The sequence below is a fragment of the Lycium ferocissimum genome, unplaced genomic scaffold (assembly GCF_029784015.1).
Source record: "Lycium ferocissimum isolate CSIRO_LF1 unplaced genomic scaffold, AGI_CSIRO_Lferr_CH_V1 ctg25536, whole genome shotgun sequence".
NCBI classification, from domain to species: domain Eukaryota; kingdom Viridiplantae; phylum Streptophyta; class Magnoliopsida; order Solanales; family Solanaceae; genus Lycium; species Lycium ferocissimum.
The window spans coordinates 1425-18793 of NW_026722340.1; the positions used below are offsets into that span (position 1 = coordinate 1425).

The 17369-nt window shown below is 40.4% G+C and overlaps 1 protein-coding gene across 1 annotated transcript; it reads left to right on the forward strand.

The window, feature by feature from the left end:
- Window positions 1-487: 487 nt before the first annotated feature.
- LOC132043503 (uncharacterized) lies at window positions 488-2616 on the forward strand (the record flags this gene model as incomplete). The annotated part of the gene is made up of 2 exons (XM_059433981.1): window positions 488-593; window positions 1151-2616. Coding segments are annotated over exons 1-2 (1572 nt in total), but the record flags the coding sequence as incomplete, so codon positions are not given.
- Between the last annotated feature and the right edge of the window lie 14753 nt (window positions 2617-17369).

Consider the following 17369-nt stretch of genomic DNA (forward strand, 5'->3'; position numbering starts at 1 on the left):
GCCAATGTTGGCTATTTTCGGCCAACTTTGTGGCTAATTTTACAAAAGCTCACTTTTGGGCCTTAGTTGTAAAAGACAAGACTATATATAGTTGCCTTAGTCATTTCATTAGTCTTTTGCTTGATTATTAGAGAAAATCTCTTATGAGTGATAGTTTGTTTAGTTAGTTAATTAGAGATTATCTTAGTGACTAGTTGTGTGGATCTTTGGTTGGTAATCTAAAACTCTTGTCCTTGATTTTCTACATTGAATTGCTCATTTGTGGATTCATTGAGTCTCCTTGTTGATTATCAATTAGTATAGGTTCATTAGTAGGAATCAATTAGAAGGATTTAGGTTTAACATACCTAGATTTGCCTATAATTCCTTTACTAATTGGGTCTTGCTTTTATCTTAATTCCTTGCTTTTTAATTCCTTTTTGAATTTCTAGAGTTTCCATTAGGACTCTTATCATCCGGAGGACAATATCATGATAGAGAGGACTAAATGGCTCTCTTACTTAGGGAGTTTGTAAGGATGACCACGGAGATGATTGCAATGAGGGCGGATGTGGGAAGTATCAATGTTAGGTTGGCAAATGTGGAGCAAACAAGTAGGTTGGGCACTCCCTAATCAAAAGACGGGGATGTGAATGTTGGAGATGATGTGAGTAGGAACGCCAACACCTCATCAACTATAACCCCCGGACAAATGCGTGCGTTATACTATCCCCAAGCTAACCTCAATTATTCCTCATCCATTCAACCCCCTACTAATCCAAATGCCAATGCCTCGAGATATGTGAGGTGAACCAACCCCCTTAACCAACCCCAATTATACCAACACGCTCAAGAGGAATGTCCACAACATGTGACCCCGTGAGTCACTCCCCCCCCCCCCACACAAACCCAAATGCACCAACACTACAAAACTTAACCCCGGAACCATTTCCAACCCAATACCACAATCCCACTTATGAAGAAGAAGTTGAGGCGTATGAGCTGGAGAGATGGTGGGAGGAGCCACGATATGGAGGGAGTGGGTATGATGCCCCAAGGGGACGAGGGAGGCGAGGAGGTTTTGGTAGACCCTATGAGGAGCGGGGTAGATGACAAGGTCATGATGACTATGCTAGATGGCATGGACATGATGACCGAGTGAGATGGCAAGGGTATGAAGATAGGGGAGGTCAAGACCGCAACTTGCATACTATCAAGGTGGAACTTCCCAAGTTCAAAGGTGGGAGTGACCCGGAAGAGTTCTTAGAATGGAAATTGCAAAGCGAGAGGATCTTCCTTACTAACAACATCTCGAATGTGTTGAAAGCAAAGCATGATCTCACCCAATTTGAAGGGTATGCATCCACTTGGTTGGAATCCAAAAAACGTAAGAGAGCTCAATGGCATATATATGATGTGCCAACTTGGCAAGAGTTGATTGAGCTCATGGAAGCAAGGTATGTAACACCCGACTATTATCAAGGTGTTATCAAAAGAGTATACATGTTGAGGCAAGGTAGTAAGAGTGTGGAAGAATACTTCGATGAGTTTGAGAACTTGAGGTTGAAATCCAAGATCGAAGAGCACTTGAACTACACGGTGATCCGATTTGTGGCCAATTTGAACCATGATATCTCCAAACCCATGAGGCCTCATTTCTATACCACACTTGAGGAAGCATTTCATGATGCAACTAAGGTTGAAGCGGATTTGAAAGCGGAGAAATCTTACAAGGCTAAGAATGTGTCATCCTTATCATGGAGCAAGAATAGATGGGAAAAGGCTAAGATCACTACTCCAACTCCTCAAGCCAAGTTCGACTACAAAGCCAAGGGTGAAGACAAGGCTAAAGGAGGTAACAATGCTAAACATAACCTTTCTCATCCTTCTACTATTCAATGTTTCAAATGTCAAGGTAGGGGACACATTGCAAGTGAATGTCCTAATAGAAGGGCAATTGTGGTCATGCTTGATGGTTATCGAACCGATGGAGAGGAAGAGGGTGGTGGAGGAGGTAGTGATGGTGAACCGAAAGGTGAACATGAGAGAGAATTTGAAGAGGAGGATGATGAACGGCAGCTAGAGGACAATATTAATTTGGCTTGTGTGTTGCGAAGGATCATGGGAGCAATGAATAGAGAGGAACTTGATCAAAGGGAAAACCTCTTCCATACTCGATGCAAAATCATGGATAAGGTGTGCTTTTCGATCATTGATGGTGGTAGTTGCACAAATGTGGTGAGCATGACATTGGTTGACCATATGAAATTTCCCACAAGGAAACATCCTAGCCCCTACAAGCTTCAATGGTTCAATGATTATGGAGAAGTGAGGGTCACGAAGCGAGTTGTAGTGAAGTTTAGCATTGGCAAGTACCAAGATGAAGTCTTATGTGATGTGGTGCCAATGCAAGCATGTCATATGTTACTTGGGAGACCATGGCAATTTGATAGGGATGCTCAACATAGTGGAAGATCTAACAAGTATTCCCTCGTCTTTGGGGGTAGAAAGCATACTCTTACCCCATTGACACCCGATCAAGTGAGTAAGGACTATAGAATCATGAAAGAACTCCGAAAGAGAGTGCAAAATGAAGAGGTTGAAAAGGAGTCCTTACTTAGCCAAGAGGGTCAAGAGGTAACAAAGGGGAAAGCCAAGATGTGTACACTTTCCAAACCAAGCAATTGCTTGAAAGGTGTTGATAAAGGGCACTTCATAGCGTGCTGTTATATCCTGTATTTCGTACATTGGGACAATTCGGATTAAATATGATAAGTTAGGGACAAGATCATTCCGGGACATGAAGTCGGGACTTTTGACCTTTGATTTCGTTTTAAGACCTAATTTGTTCATGAATTTATTGGCATGGAACAACTAGGAAAAATTTGGGACCAAAAATGGAATAAGTGAAAGTTGGGAATTATTGAATTTTGGCCATATTGGCCATGTGGCGTGGAGATGGTCCCACACATTTTTGTGGCCAAATTTTATTGGTCCAACCCATGTGTGGGCCATGGACACTTGGACAATATATATGTGATCATAAAAGATGACCAAGTAGTCATCGTTTCTATTCTCAACACTTAGAAAATAAAGCAAGAACTTTGAGAGCAAAAAAAAAGCCATTCGGCCAAGCCTCTTAGAAATTGAAGATCAAATTGAGCCATCCCAAAATTATTTCCTTGGTGCAAATCCACTAATTGGAGGTCCCTAAGTAGTGTGGAAGTGTTGTTTGGGTCATCAAATCATTCGTTGTATAGATCGCAAACCCTAGCCTATTTGTGAAGTTGAAGAAGAAAGGTAAGATTTGATCTTGTTTTATGTGTTATGAATGGTGTATGCATGTTGTAGTATGCTAAAATGGATGAAATTCATAAAATATAATATGTTGGAGTTGAGCCGTGTGTGTGTGTGTATGATCGTGTAGGTGTGTATGTTGTGTTGAGATGGTGAATTGATTTTATGTAGCATGTTTAGTTGTGTAGTGTGAAGAAATGAATGAGAATCATCATATATATGTGTGTGTAGGGTTGGCCGAATATAGGTCCATGTTGTGTGAATGAGAATGAATTAATTCTATTTGGAATTTTGAATGTTGTCATTGTGAATTCTATGTTGGAAATGAGTTGTCACGACCCGAGCTACGGCCGCGACGGCATCCCGAGCCGACCACCGAACACCGCTTATATTATCGCTTATCTGCTATCATTCATACTATATACTCGTAATCATATAAGATCGTCATTTTCTCGAGATACGTTAACTTTTATAAACATAAGCCCTTCGGCTATCAAAATAATATATATACAAATACACATACATATACATGGAGACCATGGGGCCATACTACCCACACATACGTGACTACGAGCCTCTAATGGAATACTAGACATATAGACGGGACAGGACCCCGTCGTGCCCAAAATGTGAATATACAAATATATACCAAAAGAATAATCAAAGCACCTCCGGACGATGGAGTGCTCACAAATCGCCCACCGACTCCTAGGGATCAAGACCGTCTCCTTGCCTACGTGGGCATGAACACGGCGTCCAAAGAAGAGGGACGTCGCACGAACATTGTACCGAGTATGTAAGGCGAAATGAAGCAAACATAACCCGGAATCGTAAATCATGAGATGAGGGCATAACCCGTGCCATCTTTACATATAAACCAAGTTTCATGTACATTCATCATACGTAAATACATCACATACATAATCACAACATGCAAGCATTGTTACATCAATCATATGCCATTATATCGTTACCCGCGTCCGGGTAACCATCCTGCGCAGCCCACTAGTGGTGACGTGTCCGCCCTTCTCTCGGTGCGGTGGAATCATGGCAGCCCGCCGTAGCGGTGACATGTCCGGCCAATTAGGCACGGTGGAATCGTAGCAGCCCGCCGTAGCGGTGACATGTCCGGCCAATTAGGCACGGTGGAATCATATCATCACACATACCATGCATTTCATACATTTGACACCATTAACATTCAATTCATAGACATATCGTGGCTTATCATGATGTTACCATAGTTTAACATTCTTAGTTATATACACATGTACATACATTAAGCTTGCGAGTGGCTATATTTATATCGGGGTGACGTAAGGTCGTAAACCCCCGGTCATGTTATGGAATAGCATAAGAGTAATATCTCACCTTGGAGGAATTTATGATTTAAGGCGAGTATATGAGAGAAAATACCAATGGATCGTGATTCTCATCATTGATCTCATAAGAACATTATATAGTGGTCGCTAGAGTCTTTATTGCGTTCATAGCGTATTTCTTATCCAATATCGTACTCATGGACGTAAACATTTCATCTCAAGGAACATAAAAGATCCGGAAGGAAGAGGGAAATCGTATATAAGATTCATGCCTTAGAAGGAAGGGTAATGCCTCACATACCTTTTGTCGTTAACTACTTTATAGCTTGCTCGTCCTCCTTTGTTGTCCTCGTCTTTACCTTCAAGAGAGTTCGTATCGTCGTTAGCTAGGCAATTATAAAACCATGCCTCTTAAGGCTAAAGAAAATTGGGCAGCGTTTCCTTTGTTTATACTACTTTCCGCCATATTCCATATCAACTCCCAACACTCATAACAACCATCACAATATCGCTAATAACAATCGTCACTCATTCCCATGATTTGCATTTCATAATTTCACTTAAATTCTCCATATTCATGACTAAGGTTTATTATCACATTCATTCACTTGTAATACTTATTCCATGCTCCAAATATCATTTGTAACATACTCACAATCTCCACATAATCATTTTCGTGATTCATCGCAACTACTATTCAACAATGACATTATTTCCCCATTTATGACCCATTTTCTTTACTCTTTCATAATCTAAGTGTTTCATCTTAATAATACTTCAATCAACATCTAAAGTTCATGAAACTTACCTCAAATGGTAGAGGAATAAACCTTGAATGATGATACACCTTCTAGCACAAAACCCTATTTCTTCTCTCTTGGAATTCCTTGCCTTTGGCAGCTTTAATGGAGTTTCTTAAGCTTGATTCTCCTCAAATCTTGTTATTGATCCTTGATCTCCTTAGTTTTCTTGTGGATGAAATGTTTGGAAGTTTCTAGAGGTGTGGAGAGGTTAAAGTCGTGGTTGAGAATGAATAAAATGAAGTGGACTTAACATTTAAAGGCTTGGAGATGTCGACGAGCGGGACTTCCACGGACAGCTTCACGGTCCGTGGAACCCTTTGTTGGCCGTGGAACTGGTCGTGGTTCACGACCAGCCAGCCACACTTTCTGCTGGCTGTTCCACGGACACAGCCACGGGTCGTGGAACATTGTGCTGTCCGTGGAACATGGTCGTGGAACTCACAGTTCCACCGAATGGTTCCCGTCGTTTCGTTTGACCTCTAATCCTTATGGAACCTTCTTAGCACTTGTTTATCATTTCATTATGAATCTCGGGGGTGTCGTAACTCTTCTCCACAACATTCTTAAGGCATCATTAACTCAATACTCCTAGTTTGCGTCCAATATACTAACTTATAACTCGATTCCCTTAACTACTTTCTTGCTTCAACTCGGATGCCTTTGGAATCTTAATTAGGACTATCAATTTGTACTTCCTGCTTATCCAACTTCGTATACGTCCGTCCTTCGCGAGCCTACTCGCTTATATACTAAGGGGAATTTTCCGAGGTGTAACATTCTTCCCCCTTTTGGAACATTCGTCCTCGAATGTTAAGTCATCGGGTTCGGAAAAAAAAATTTCGCCGCAGTTTCCCCTGTAATAGGGCGATACCATCCTGTCACAACAGCCCATAATATCATTGCCTCACAGGGCTACAACACAACAGCAATATAGATTGGCCACACACGACCCATATACATAAAAATAAAACATACATACCTTATTGTTCCGATGTTTCATCATGTATCTCTTTTGGGGGTTGAAATAGGTGCGGGTATGCGGATTTCATCTTCTCCTCTGCTTCCCACGTCACTTCTTCTCGGTTGTTATTTCGCCATAAGACTTTCACTGAAGCTATTTCCTTATTCCGAAGCCTTCGTATTTGCTTGTCTAATATGGCAATAGGGACCTCTTCATAGGTTAGCTTTTCTGTGATTTGAACATCCTCGACGGTGCAATCTTTGTAGGATCCCCAACGCATTTGCGGAGCATTGAAACATGGAACACTGGGTGGACTAATTCGAGTTCTGCAGGCAAGTCTAACTCGTATGCTACTTGACCCACCTTACGGATGATTTTGTAGGGTCCGATATATCGCGGACTCAATTTTCCCTTTTTGCCAAATCTCATCACTCCTTTCATTGGCGATACTTTCAAGAATACCCAATCATTGACTTGAAATTCTAGGTCTCGTCGGCGGTTGTCCGCATAAGACTTTTGGCGACTTTGGGCCGTCAATAATCGATCTCGGATCATTTTGACCTTTTCCACCGCTTGTTGAACTAATTCGGGGCCTATCAATTGTACTTCTCCGACGTCAAACCATCCAATCGGAGATCTACATTTTCTTCCATACAGAGCTTCATACGGAGCCATTTGAATACTGGAATGATAACTGTTGTTATAGGCAAATTCGATTAAGGGTAAGTGGTCATCCCAACTACCACCAAAATCTAAAACACATGCCCTTAACATATCTTCCAAGGTCTGTATAGTGCGCTCGGCTTGCCCGTCAGTCTGCGGATGGAATGCCGTGCTGAGCTTCACTTGAGTACCTAGACCCTCTTGGAAGGATTTCCAGAACTTGGCTGTAAATTGTGCTCCTCTGTCTGTAATGATAGATATTGGAATACCATGAAGCCTCACAATCTCCTTAAGATATAACCTTGCATAATCCTCCGCCGAATATGTAGTTCTGACTGGGAGAAAATGAGCTGCCTTTGTCAATCTATCCACGATCACCCACACGAATCATACTTACTTCGGGAACGAGGCGGTCCCACAACGAAATCCATATTGATCACTTCCCATTTCCATGTAGGAATTTCCATCGCTTGCAATAATCCCCCGGCTTCGGTGTTCTACCTTTACTTGTTGGCAATTTGGACATTGGGCCACAAATTCTCGCTATGTCTCTTTTCATGTTGTCCCACCAAGACATCATTTTAAGATCATGGTACATTTTTGTTGTTCCTGGATGAATGGAGTACCGAGAGTAGTGAGCTTCTTCTAGACTCGACGGCGTAACCCTTGCCACATTCGGCACACATAGCCTGCCTTGATATCTAAGAACCCCATCCGCCGAGACCTCAAATGGTGACCTTTTTCTTGGAAATTTCACACCTTTATAATATTCCAGTTTGGGATCCTCGCATTGTCGCTCCTTTATCTCCATATTCAAGGATGAAGCTGTAGGATCGTTAACACTAATTCCTGCATCACCTGAGTCGATTATACGCACTCCCAGATTTGCCAACTGGTGGAGTTCATGAATCAGCTCTTTCTTCTCTGGGGGAACTTCACACGAGCCGCCTATTGAACGGCGACTAAGTGCGTCGGCGACTACATTAGCTTTTCCGGGTGGTATAAAATATTAGCATCATAATCCTTCAATAATTCTAACCACCGCCTCTGTCGTCGCAGTTCTCTCCTTCGTTTGAAAATATATTGAAGACTCTTATGATCCGTATAGATATCGACATGTACACCATACAAGTAATGTCTCCACATTTTCAACGCATGAACAATCGCGGCCAATTCGAGATCATGGGTTGGGTAGTTCTTTTCATGTTTTCGCAGCTGTCTTGAAGCATAAGCAATGACTCTTCCATGTTGCATTAACACACATCCCAACCCGACACCCGAAGCGTCGCAATATACCACATAGCCATCCGGTCCTTCGGGGAGTGTCAAGACTGGGGCTGAGGTCAACCTGTTTTTCAACTCTTGGAAGCTGCGCTCACAAGCGTCATTCCACCGGAATTTGGCTGACTTCGGGTTAACTTCGTCAATGGGGCCGAAATAGAAGAAAAGCCCTCTACGAATCTTCTATAATAACTCGCCAAACCCAGAAACTCGCGAACTTCTCGTAGGTGTCGTAGGTCTTGGCCAAGTCTTTACTGCTTCAATCTTCTGAGTGTCGACTCTAATGCCATCATGTGAAATCACATGCCCCAGAAATGTCACCGAGTTTAGCCAGAACTCGCACTTTGAAAATTTAGCATACAATTCTCGAGCTCGAAGAATGCCAAGGACAATACGTAGATGATCCGTATGTTCGACTCCGTGCGAGAATACACCAAAATATCATCGATGAATACTATCACAAATAGATCTAGAAGAGGCCTCGAATACATTGTTCATTAGATTCATAAACAACGCCGGGCATTCGTTAACCCGAATGACATCACTCGGAATTCATAATGACCATATCTCGTTCGGAATGCTGTCTTGGGAATGTCTTCTTCTCTGACTCTAACTTGATGATAACCGGATCTCAGGTCTATTTTTGAAAACCACTTGGCACCCTGTAGCTGATCAAATAAATCGTCAATCCTGGGAAGAGGATATTTATTCTTTATTGTCACCTTATCGAGCTGTCTATAATCAATGCACATTCGTAGGAGCCATCTTTCTTTTTCACAAATAAAACCGGTGCTCCCCACGGAGAGAGCCGGGTCTAATAAACCCCTTCTCGAGCAAATCCTTCAACCGGGCCTTTAATTCTTTCAATTCCCGGAGCCATTCGATAAGGAGGGATAGAGATAGGTTCGGTGTCCGCAAAGACATCAATAGTGAACTCAATTTCCCTTTCCGGAGGGAGGCACGGGAGCTCATCCGGGAATACGTCCGGAAACTCGTTTACCACCGAACGGTGATTGGAGAGTTGGGGACTTTGCTTCCGTATCATGGACTCGGACTAAATGGTAGATATAGCCTTTAGCTATCATTTTTCTCGCCTTAAGGTAGGAAATAAACCTACCTCTCGGAGTTGCCGTATTACCTTTCCATTCTAGCACGGGTTCTCCCGGAAATTGGAATCGAACTAACTTCATTCGGCAATCAACATTAGCATAACACGAGGCCAACCAATCCATACCCATAATTACATCAAAGTCTATCATTTCAAGCTCTACTAGATCGGCCTTGGTTTGGCGACCGCATAAGACAATTATGCAATCTTTATACACTTGTTTCGCTATCACGGGATCACCAACCGGAGTAGATACCTCAAAAGGTTTAATCGGCTCGGCTTCACCCCAATACGATTAGCAACATATGGAGTGACATAAGATAGCGTAGACCCGGATCTATCAATGCATATACATCATGAGAGAATACGTACAATATACCCGTAACCACATCCGGGGACGACTCGAGATCCGCCGTCCGGCTAAAGCATATAATCGGGGCCGGGTGGCACCGACGTAGATGCTCCCCCTCGGCCCCTACCTCGGCCGAAGAAGTCCGGGGAGTTTGCCCCGTCGGGCGTACGGAAGAAGAACCCTGCTGCACCGCGGGCCGAGCCCCACCCTCCGTCATACCTCGAGGGACGTCTCGCATCAAATGTCCTACCTCCGCCCACAATTGTAACATGCATCGGTGCCGGCGGCATGGCCCCGAGTGCAATTTTTTCGCACGCGATTGCATCGGGGAACCGGTGGTCTCCGATCGTAATCTCCCCCAAACGGGGACACGGGGTTCTCGAACTCGAACCTGTCGGGATCGATAGGAACGATCGATCTCCGCCTCGTAATCGGGGAGGTGCACTCGTCACTGACTGACCTGAGTGTCCGGAATATGTCTGCCTGGATCCACCTCTATAATCACCTCCTGCGCCCATAGATCTTGCCCGTTTGCCTTGCCCCCTATCAATGTCACGATCACCCCTCTGCGGAGGCTGCTGCCCTTCCAAATTTTGGGCATGGGCTTGGATGCGGGAAATGTCCATCCCGTCTTGTAGAAGGCGTCAAACAATCCTTAAACAGATGTGGTCCTAAGCCACTCACAAACCCGTATACCGTCGCCCATATCGGCTACCATTGTAGGAGCGTACCTAGCCAAAGAGTTGAATTGAAGGCCGTACTCCCGGCGTTCATATTCCCTCGCTTTAAATTCGTAACCGTCCGCTCTAGCTCGGCGGACTTCGTGGTAAGTAGTGGCGAATGAAAGCATCCACAAATTCTTGCCACACGGGAGGAGGCGCATTTTCTTGCCTCGATGCTCTCCAGTTATTATACCATAAAACCGCCATATCTCGGAGTCTATATGATGCCAACTCCACCGATTCGGTCTCAGAAGCATGAATAATACGCAACGTCCTCAACATTTCATCAATAAAGCCTTGCGGGTCTTCATCCGGCTTGGACCCAAAGAATTCCGGCAGATTAAGGCTCATGAAGTCACGGGCTCTAGTACTAGATGAATGATCTATGTGCCTGAGCAGCAACCAATTGGGTCAATAAATTAATAGCCTCGGCTACTTGTTGGCCCGGCGACCGGTGGAGGAAGCGGAGGGATAGGAGCTAGAACGAAGCCCCTTCTTGCCCCCTGCGATAGGAGGAGTAGTGAGGCATTAGATAAAGCCTCGTGATGTGATTCCCCTTCCTCTATATTCATAGGCGGCTCTCTTCCGCCCTCTTTGTCGTAGTCTTGCCCATACGGGCGGCTTTAGCTTTTGGCGGCATTTCTGAAATCATAGCACATTCGTTAGGGAGGAGTATATGTTATACACGGCTCTATCGCACGATCTCATATGAAGAAGGATGGTCATTTTTCCTAAATGCCCTGTAGCCCCTTGTTTATTAGCGTGGCGCGCAACACACCATAAACAAGACTACTAGACACGGCTCGTAGACACTTCCTAGGCCGAGCCGCTCGATACCACTTTTGTCACGACCCGAGCTACGGGCCGCGACTTCGGCATCCGGAGCGACCATCAACACCGCTTATATTCGCTTATTTGCTATCATTCATACTATATACTCGTAATCATATAAGGCGTCATTTTCTGAGATACGTTAACTTTTATAAACATAAGCCCTTCGGCTATCAAAATAATATATATACAAATACACATACATATACATGGAGACCATGGGGCCATACTACCTGTTGACACCCAATTTTGTCCCACCTCTCCTCCGAAATACCTATTTGTGCTTCTAACATTTTTGAAAATTAAAAAAAATAAATGTATATATATATTATATTTTATTATAATTATTAGCCTTTTATCAATACCGGCGTTTCACTATTCTATTACAATACTAATTATCATTATTATTAGTATTACTATTATTATTATTATTAATATTATTATGACTCACATTTTATCATTCCAGTACATTTTACCGGCTTACGCACTCACATCGCATTTATCTTCGCATAATTAAATGATAGTTTTATCTACTGTGGATTTTCGAAACATTATTGCACGGCTATTACAACGCCATTTTTACTATCGGAGCATTAATAATTGCATCGAATAATATTTTAACACAAGTTATTTAAATAGGTCTTTTATTTAAAATGTTGTAGCCCAACTAACCCATACTATTTTGGATCAATTCATAAAAAAAGCAGCCCAATGTTTTTTATCCGCCCAACCCACATTTTCAGCCAATTCAGCCCAAATTATTTTAACCCAATATTCAGCCCACTACCCGAATTGACCCAACCCGACCCGGATTTTCATTTAACAAAGGAAACCCTTTTAGGGTTTCCCTCATTTCCCACTTCGTCCGCCGCCCCTATCCCTCTCTCTTCTCTCTCCCACTCCCCCAGCTCCCTTCCACTATCCCTTGTCCCCCCACGCCTCTGACCTTCCACTTCTCCCTGTCCCCCCGATCCTTCGTCTCTCTCATACGCTCCTCCCTCTCTCCTATTTGAAACCTGAATCGAAAGCCCTAATCCATCCTATAAATGAGCGAGTTTACAGGCAAATAGGGAGATTTTTTTGGAACCCGGAAGACCCCTTACTTAAATCAGATCGAAAACCCAAAAAAAATAAGTTCTGGAACCCGAAATCTCTAAGAAATAGAGGATTTTTTCGATTCATGAAATTCCCCAAGAACAGGTCGTTTTTAGCAGCAGAAATCCCCTATAAATAATCGTTTTGCCAGTCGAATAGTGGACTCTGGAAACGATCTAGGAGTCACCTAAAGTTTTCCAAAATATCAAATTTTGCAGTTCGTTGTGATAGTTCAAAATATCGAATCAAAAAATACTCAAACAATTTTTTTTCGTCTGCTCCGTTGTTGCTGGGGATTCGAGCTTCGCAAGCTCGGATTTGGTAGTTTCGAGGGTAGATTGGAAACCCCACACCCATTTCGCTGCACCCGAAGAAGGTAATTCTCTAGTCTTTATTCTTTCTTGCATTTTCTGTTTATTCTGTGTTTGTTTCAGTTTGTGATTAAGGCATGTTAGTTTAGTTAAGTTAACTTAGTTTTGATGGATAAATCTTGTTCGTATGTCAGATTAGTTAGGATTTTAATTAAACTTGTATAATAGTTTCGTTAAATATGTTTTGTGTCAGTCTGTTCGTGTGGTAAAACATGTTCATGTAGAATAATTTAGTTTTGATCCATTTAGGTATGCGAACAACTCTTCTTTATTTAAGTTGATTCCCGTTTGAGCAGTCAAGATGTGTTCTTGTGTTTATATGCTGAGTTCGATCCAGGATTATTCAGATATGTTTTCTATGTTAGCTTGTTTATGTGTCCAAGCATGTTTGGGTATGTTAGTTTAGCTTAGTTTATTTTAAGTAAGTGAATACCTTCCTCCCCTTTTCTGTCTAAGTTCTATTTAACCTCTGCTTGTCTGCTCTACTGCTATTTGATTCATTCGTGTTTAGTTAGCATATGGTTATTGTTAGTAATTGGTCTGAATATGGTTAGTATGTTTCATGCCTTTACTGTGGTTATTTCTTTGATTGGAATTTAGTCGGATTTAATGGTCTTGGAGATTGATTACTTGTTAATAGTAGTAAGCATGTTTTAAGATGATGTGGATATGGTTAGACTGAAAATATGTTAATAAGACTGAATAATATTTCAGATTCAGCTTCGGTATCTTCAAACATATGCTAGGACTCTGCTGAATTCTGAAGTATATTTGAGGTTCCTCATTGATAAAACATGCTAACTGTATATCATATGATCATTTCCTGTGGAATTGAGTCTGTCTAAGCTTGCTTCTGAGCATTGTTTAAATCATATGAGTATACATCCTTAAGGATATTCATTTAAATCTGTATGAATGGTTTAGCTGCTGCATCTAGTTAATGTTGGAATGGGAATGCAAAATGCCTGTTCACTTGATTACTTATTTGAAACATGTCAAGATATCTGGGTGTTCCCTCTGGTCATGCATGTAATTGTGCTTTGTGTTTGCTTTGGTTTTTGGAATATATAAGATACCGTTGAATTTCCTTCCCTCTTTCTGCACATCCTGAAACTGCTCGTGTGGGTTTGTCCCTTTCCTTACCCTTTTTGTTAATCAATAAGCATGTTTACGTGGTTATGTGTTTAAATCCATATATAGGCTTTAACTCTAAAATACTTGGCCTTGTACTTGTTGAATCATTTGGTTAAGATCAGTGGGGATTTTTAGCCTAGCTGTATTCTTGTATCAGCTTAAGTAATAGTTGCAGCTTAGCTGCTTCAAAACTATAGTAAATTAGAACCATCTGTTTGGCCAGAATATCCCTCATCTGAGATGTCCATTTCTTATTAATTGCATCTAAAAGTAGAGTCGTTTTTCAAACAAACTGCATATTCATTAGTATCATATGATTGTAGGGTGCCTCTTTTCCTTTCTCTGATAAGCTGTTTAGTAAGTTCATTTTAGTGTAAAACAATGATTTCTTCTAAGAATTGTGAGTTAGGCAGCTAGGTAAATCAATAAGTTATGATCTCTTTCAAAGTACGATCTTGGTATTTGGGAGGAACAACCTATTTGGTTCTTGGTCTTGCTTCGATAAAATGCTGTCCTTTGTTTTTCGTTATCTAGCAGTTGCTTCTGGATTTAATTCATGATGTTCTGTTAAACTGAATATATTCTTTCATGATATGATCTTTGTTTGCTATTCTCTTCCTGTCATTTTAAGAGATTTAAAAATACAAACATGAATTGGCTGAGTTCATCTCACAGCTTTGCTTTAAATTCTGTTCAAGTTCAGATAAAATCCTGGTTTAGTTTTGTTTTGAATTGGATGTTTATTCCTTTTCGTATCTGAAATATTCCTCTTGGACATGTCTCTCGGCTTGCTTCTACTCCTCGCTCATTCCCTTGCGTATCACCACTAATTGTATTATATCTACGATAATCTTCTCTCTTGCTTCGATTAACTTCAGTTAAATAAGATAAAAAAAAAATACTTTATGTTAGACCTTTTTTAGTTTCAATTCTGCCCTGTTAATTTTGTTTATCCACTCAGGCCTAAATCTTTGAATGCTCAAGTCTGTAATAGTCCCTTCTTGAACTTAATTGTCATCGCATGCATATTTGTGAAAATTGATTTGGAACACTGATTTTCTGTTTTTTTTTTGGTATGATATACCTCAAGATATACATAGTATGTGAACCTTAGTATACACCAAGTGTATACAAAGATTATATATCGTTGTATACCTTTCGAGCATATCGTGAATACTCGAATACCGTGCATATATCAGTCATTGCATATGACCGAACTCTATACATGTCTAATGCCCAATAAATGTTATACGGTTCGATTCAGTTATGTTTGGTTGTTGCTCTGTTATATTATAGTAAGCGTGCGGTGGCTGAATTATGTGTACATAAGATATACTTAAATATATGCCTTAGGTACATAACCTGCCGACCTGTTGAATTTATATTTTTACATATTCCTCGATTAGATACTAATTCTTTTTCTTTCGTTTTATGCATAACCATCGCATACGAGTCCGAGGGACTTGTTCTTCTTCCGCATTCGGTGTTGGGCTGAAGCCCAATGCGATCTCCTCTCGGGTCAATCTACGTTCGCAGCAAAAATTCTGGGCTAAGCCTATACAGCAGCGGACCGCAGCAATACAATGAATTTATTGGGCTAAAGCCCAATGGCAAAACAATCCACAGCAGTGGGGCCTTAAAATGGGCCAAATCCGTTTAATTTTTTTTCTTCTTTTCCCTCTCTTCCTTATCTTATTGTTATGTATTTTTTATGACTAACATCTTATCTTGTTTTATTTTTCTTAACTTAGATGAATTTTAGTAAATTAGTGAGTTTAGCTTTAGTATAAGGGGTAGTAAATGTAAGAGAGATAGTAACATTAATTCCATAAGCTTCATTTTCTTATTTATGTCAAGGCTGGTTATAACATCTAATACTTATTTTATTTATTTAGGACAATTAAATTGTGAATAGCGTAACTACGTATTTTGAGTTAATGTAATCATATTCTACCCTTAATATCTTAAGATTTCAAAACGCCACTAATACTCAAATATAAGTTCAAGAACTTTTATAAATAGTTTCTTCAAGATTTATCAAACTATACGTGTTTTAGCCAAATCATTATATTCATATAATATAATTTTATCCTAATTTTTAAACTCGCTAAGCTTTCTTCGAAAAAGGTTTCTATTTATATGTAAGCCATTGTATTTTGTAAACTTTAGTTTAAATGGCATTATTATTCAAGACTTTAGCAATATTTATAAGTTTTATTTTAAATGATATTTGAAATTTCCTTTTATGCAAGATTATTATACTTGGTATAAGCTTTACTCTAAATAACATTTTAAAGCCTTAAGCAATATTTATGAGTATTATTTAAATAGCATCATTCTCCAAAACTTTAACAACCCTTATAAGTCTTATTTTGAAATAACATTTAAAAATCCTCTTTTATGCAAAGTATTATAATTTTCTAAAATCTTATTTTAAGCAACATTCTTATATTTCCCCCTAAATACCCTTAGCAACATTTCTTAACCCTTTTTTTTGAAATTTAAAGCACCTTATTTAGCATTAATTAATTAACCTAAGTTTGGTCGGATAACCGTAAGTTAACGGATCCTAAAGGATGCCTAACCCCTTCCCTTAGGATAATATAGAACCACCTAGAATCACAATGCTTGGTTAAAGCGGACTATTAACGGAGGTTAGTTTTTACCTTAAGTTAATAATTAGGTGCCTAATTCACCTTAAAATCAATTAGGTGGCGACTCCACAAATAAACAAAGCAATATAGGAATCTCCATATGTTGTACTCTACTTTAACCCGGTTAAAAATAGGGTGTGACGGCTTAGCGACTCATTTGGGGACTGTAGGTTCTAACAAACGGACTTAGGTTAATCAATTTGTGGATTTGTTTGTTTTCTGTATTTTGCCTTTATTATTGTTTTTCATATATCTTTAAGTGTTTTGTTGTTTTATTCATTATGTGATTTATCTATGTAATTTATCGCTTTCATTGGCATTCCGTTCATATCTCTTCCTCTGGAAAATTCACACATATTCACACACTTAAAGCGGTTTCGCGGTTCGCGGCCGTGCACTACTTGTTATACCTCGCATTTTGAGTGAATTCGGAAAAAATTGGAAGCAAGTCGGGATGGTAGGAATTAAGGTTCTAATGGGATGTTTAAGGAAAATATTGACGCGGAAATATTAAGGAAGGTTGAGACATTGTAATGTATGATTTTGTTTGGTTCATAAGTTGGTTATGAGAAATTTAGATGTAGAAATATCGGGAAAGACTAAGGGCAAAATTGGAATTTTGAAAAAATGGTTTTAGCGAATTACCAAGCATGGGCTAAGGAAATTGGGCTAGAGAAAAAAAATGAAAATGAAGAAATTGAAGCCCCAGAAGTTGAGGGGTGGCAGCTGACCCATGACTTAGTCATGTGACTAAGTCATGTGACTAATAAAAATAAAAGGTTAAGATTCATGAAAA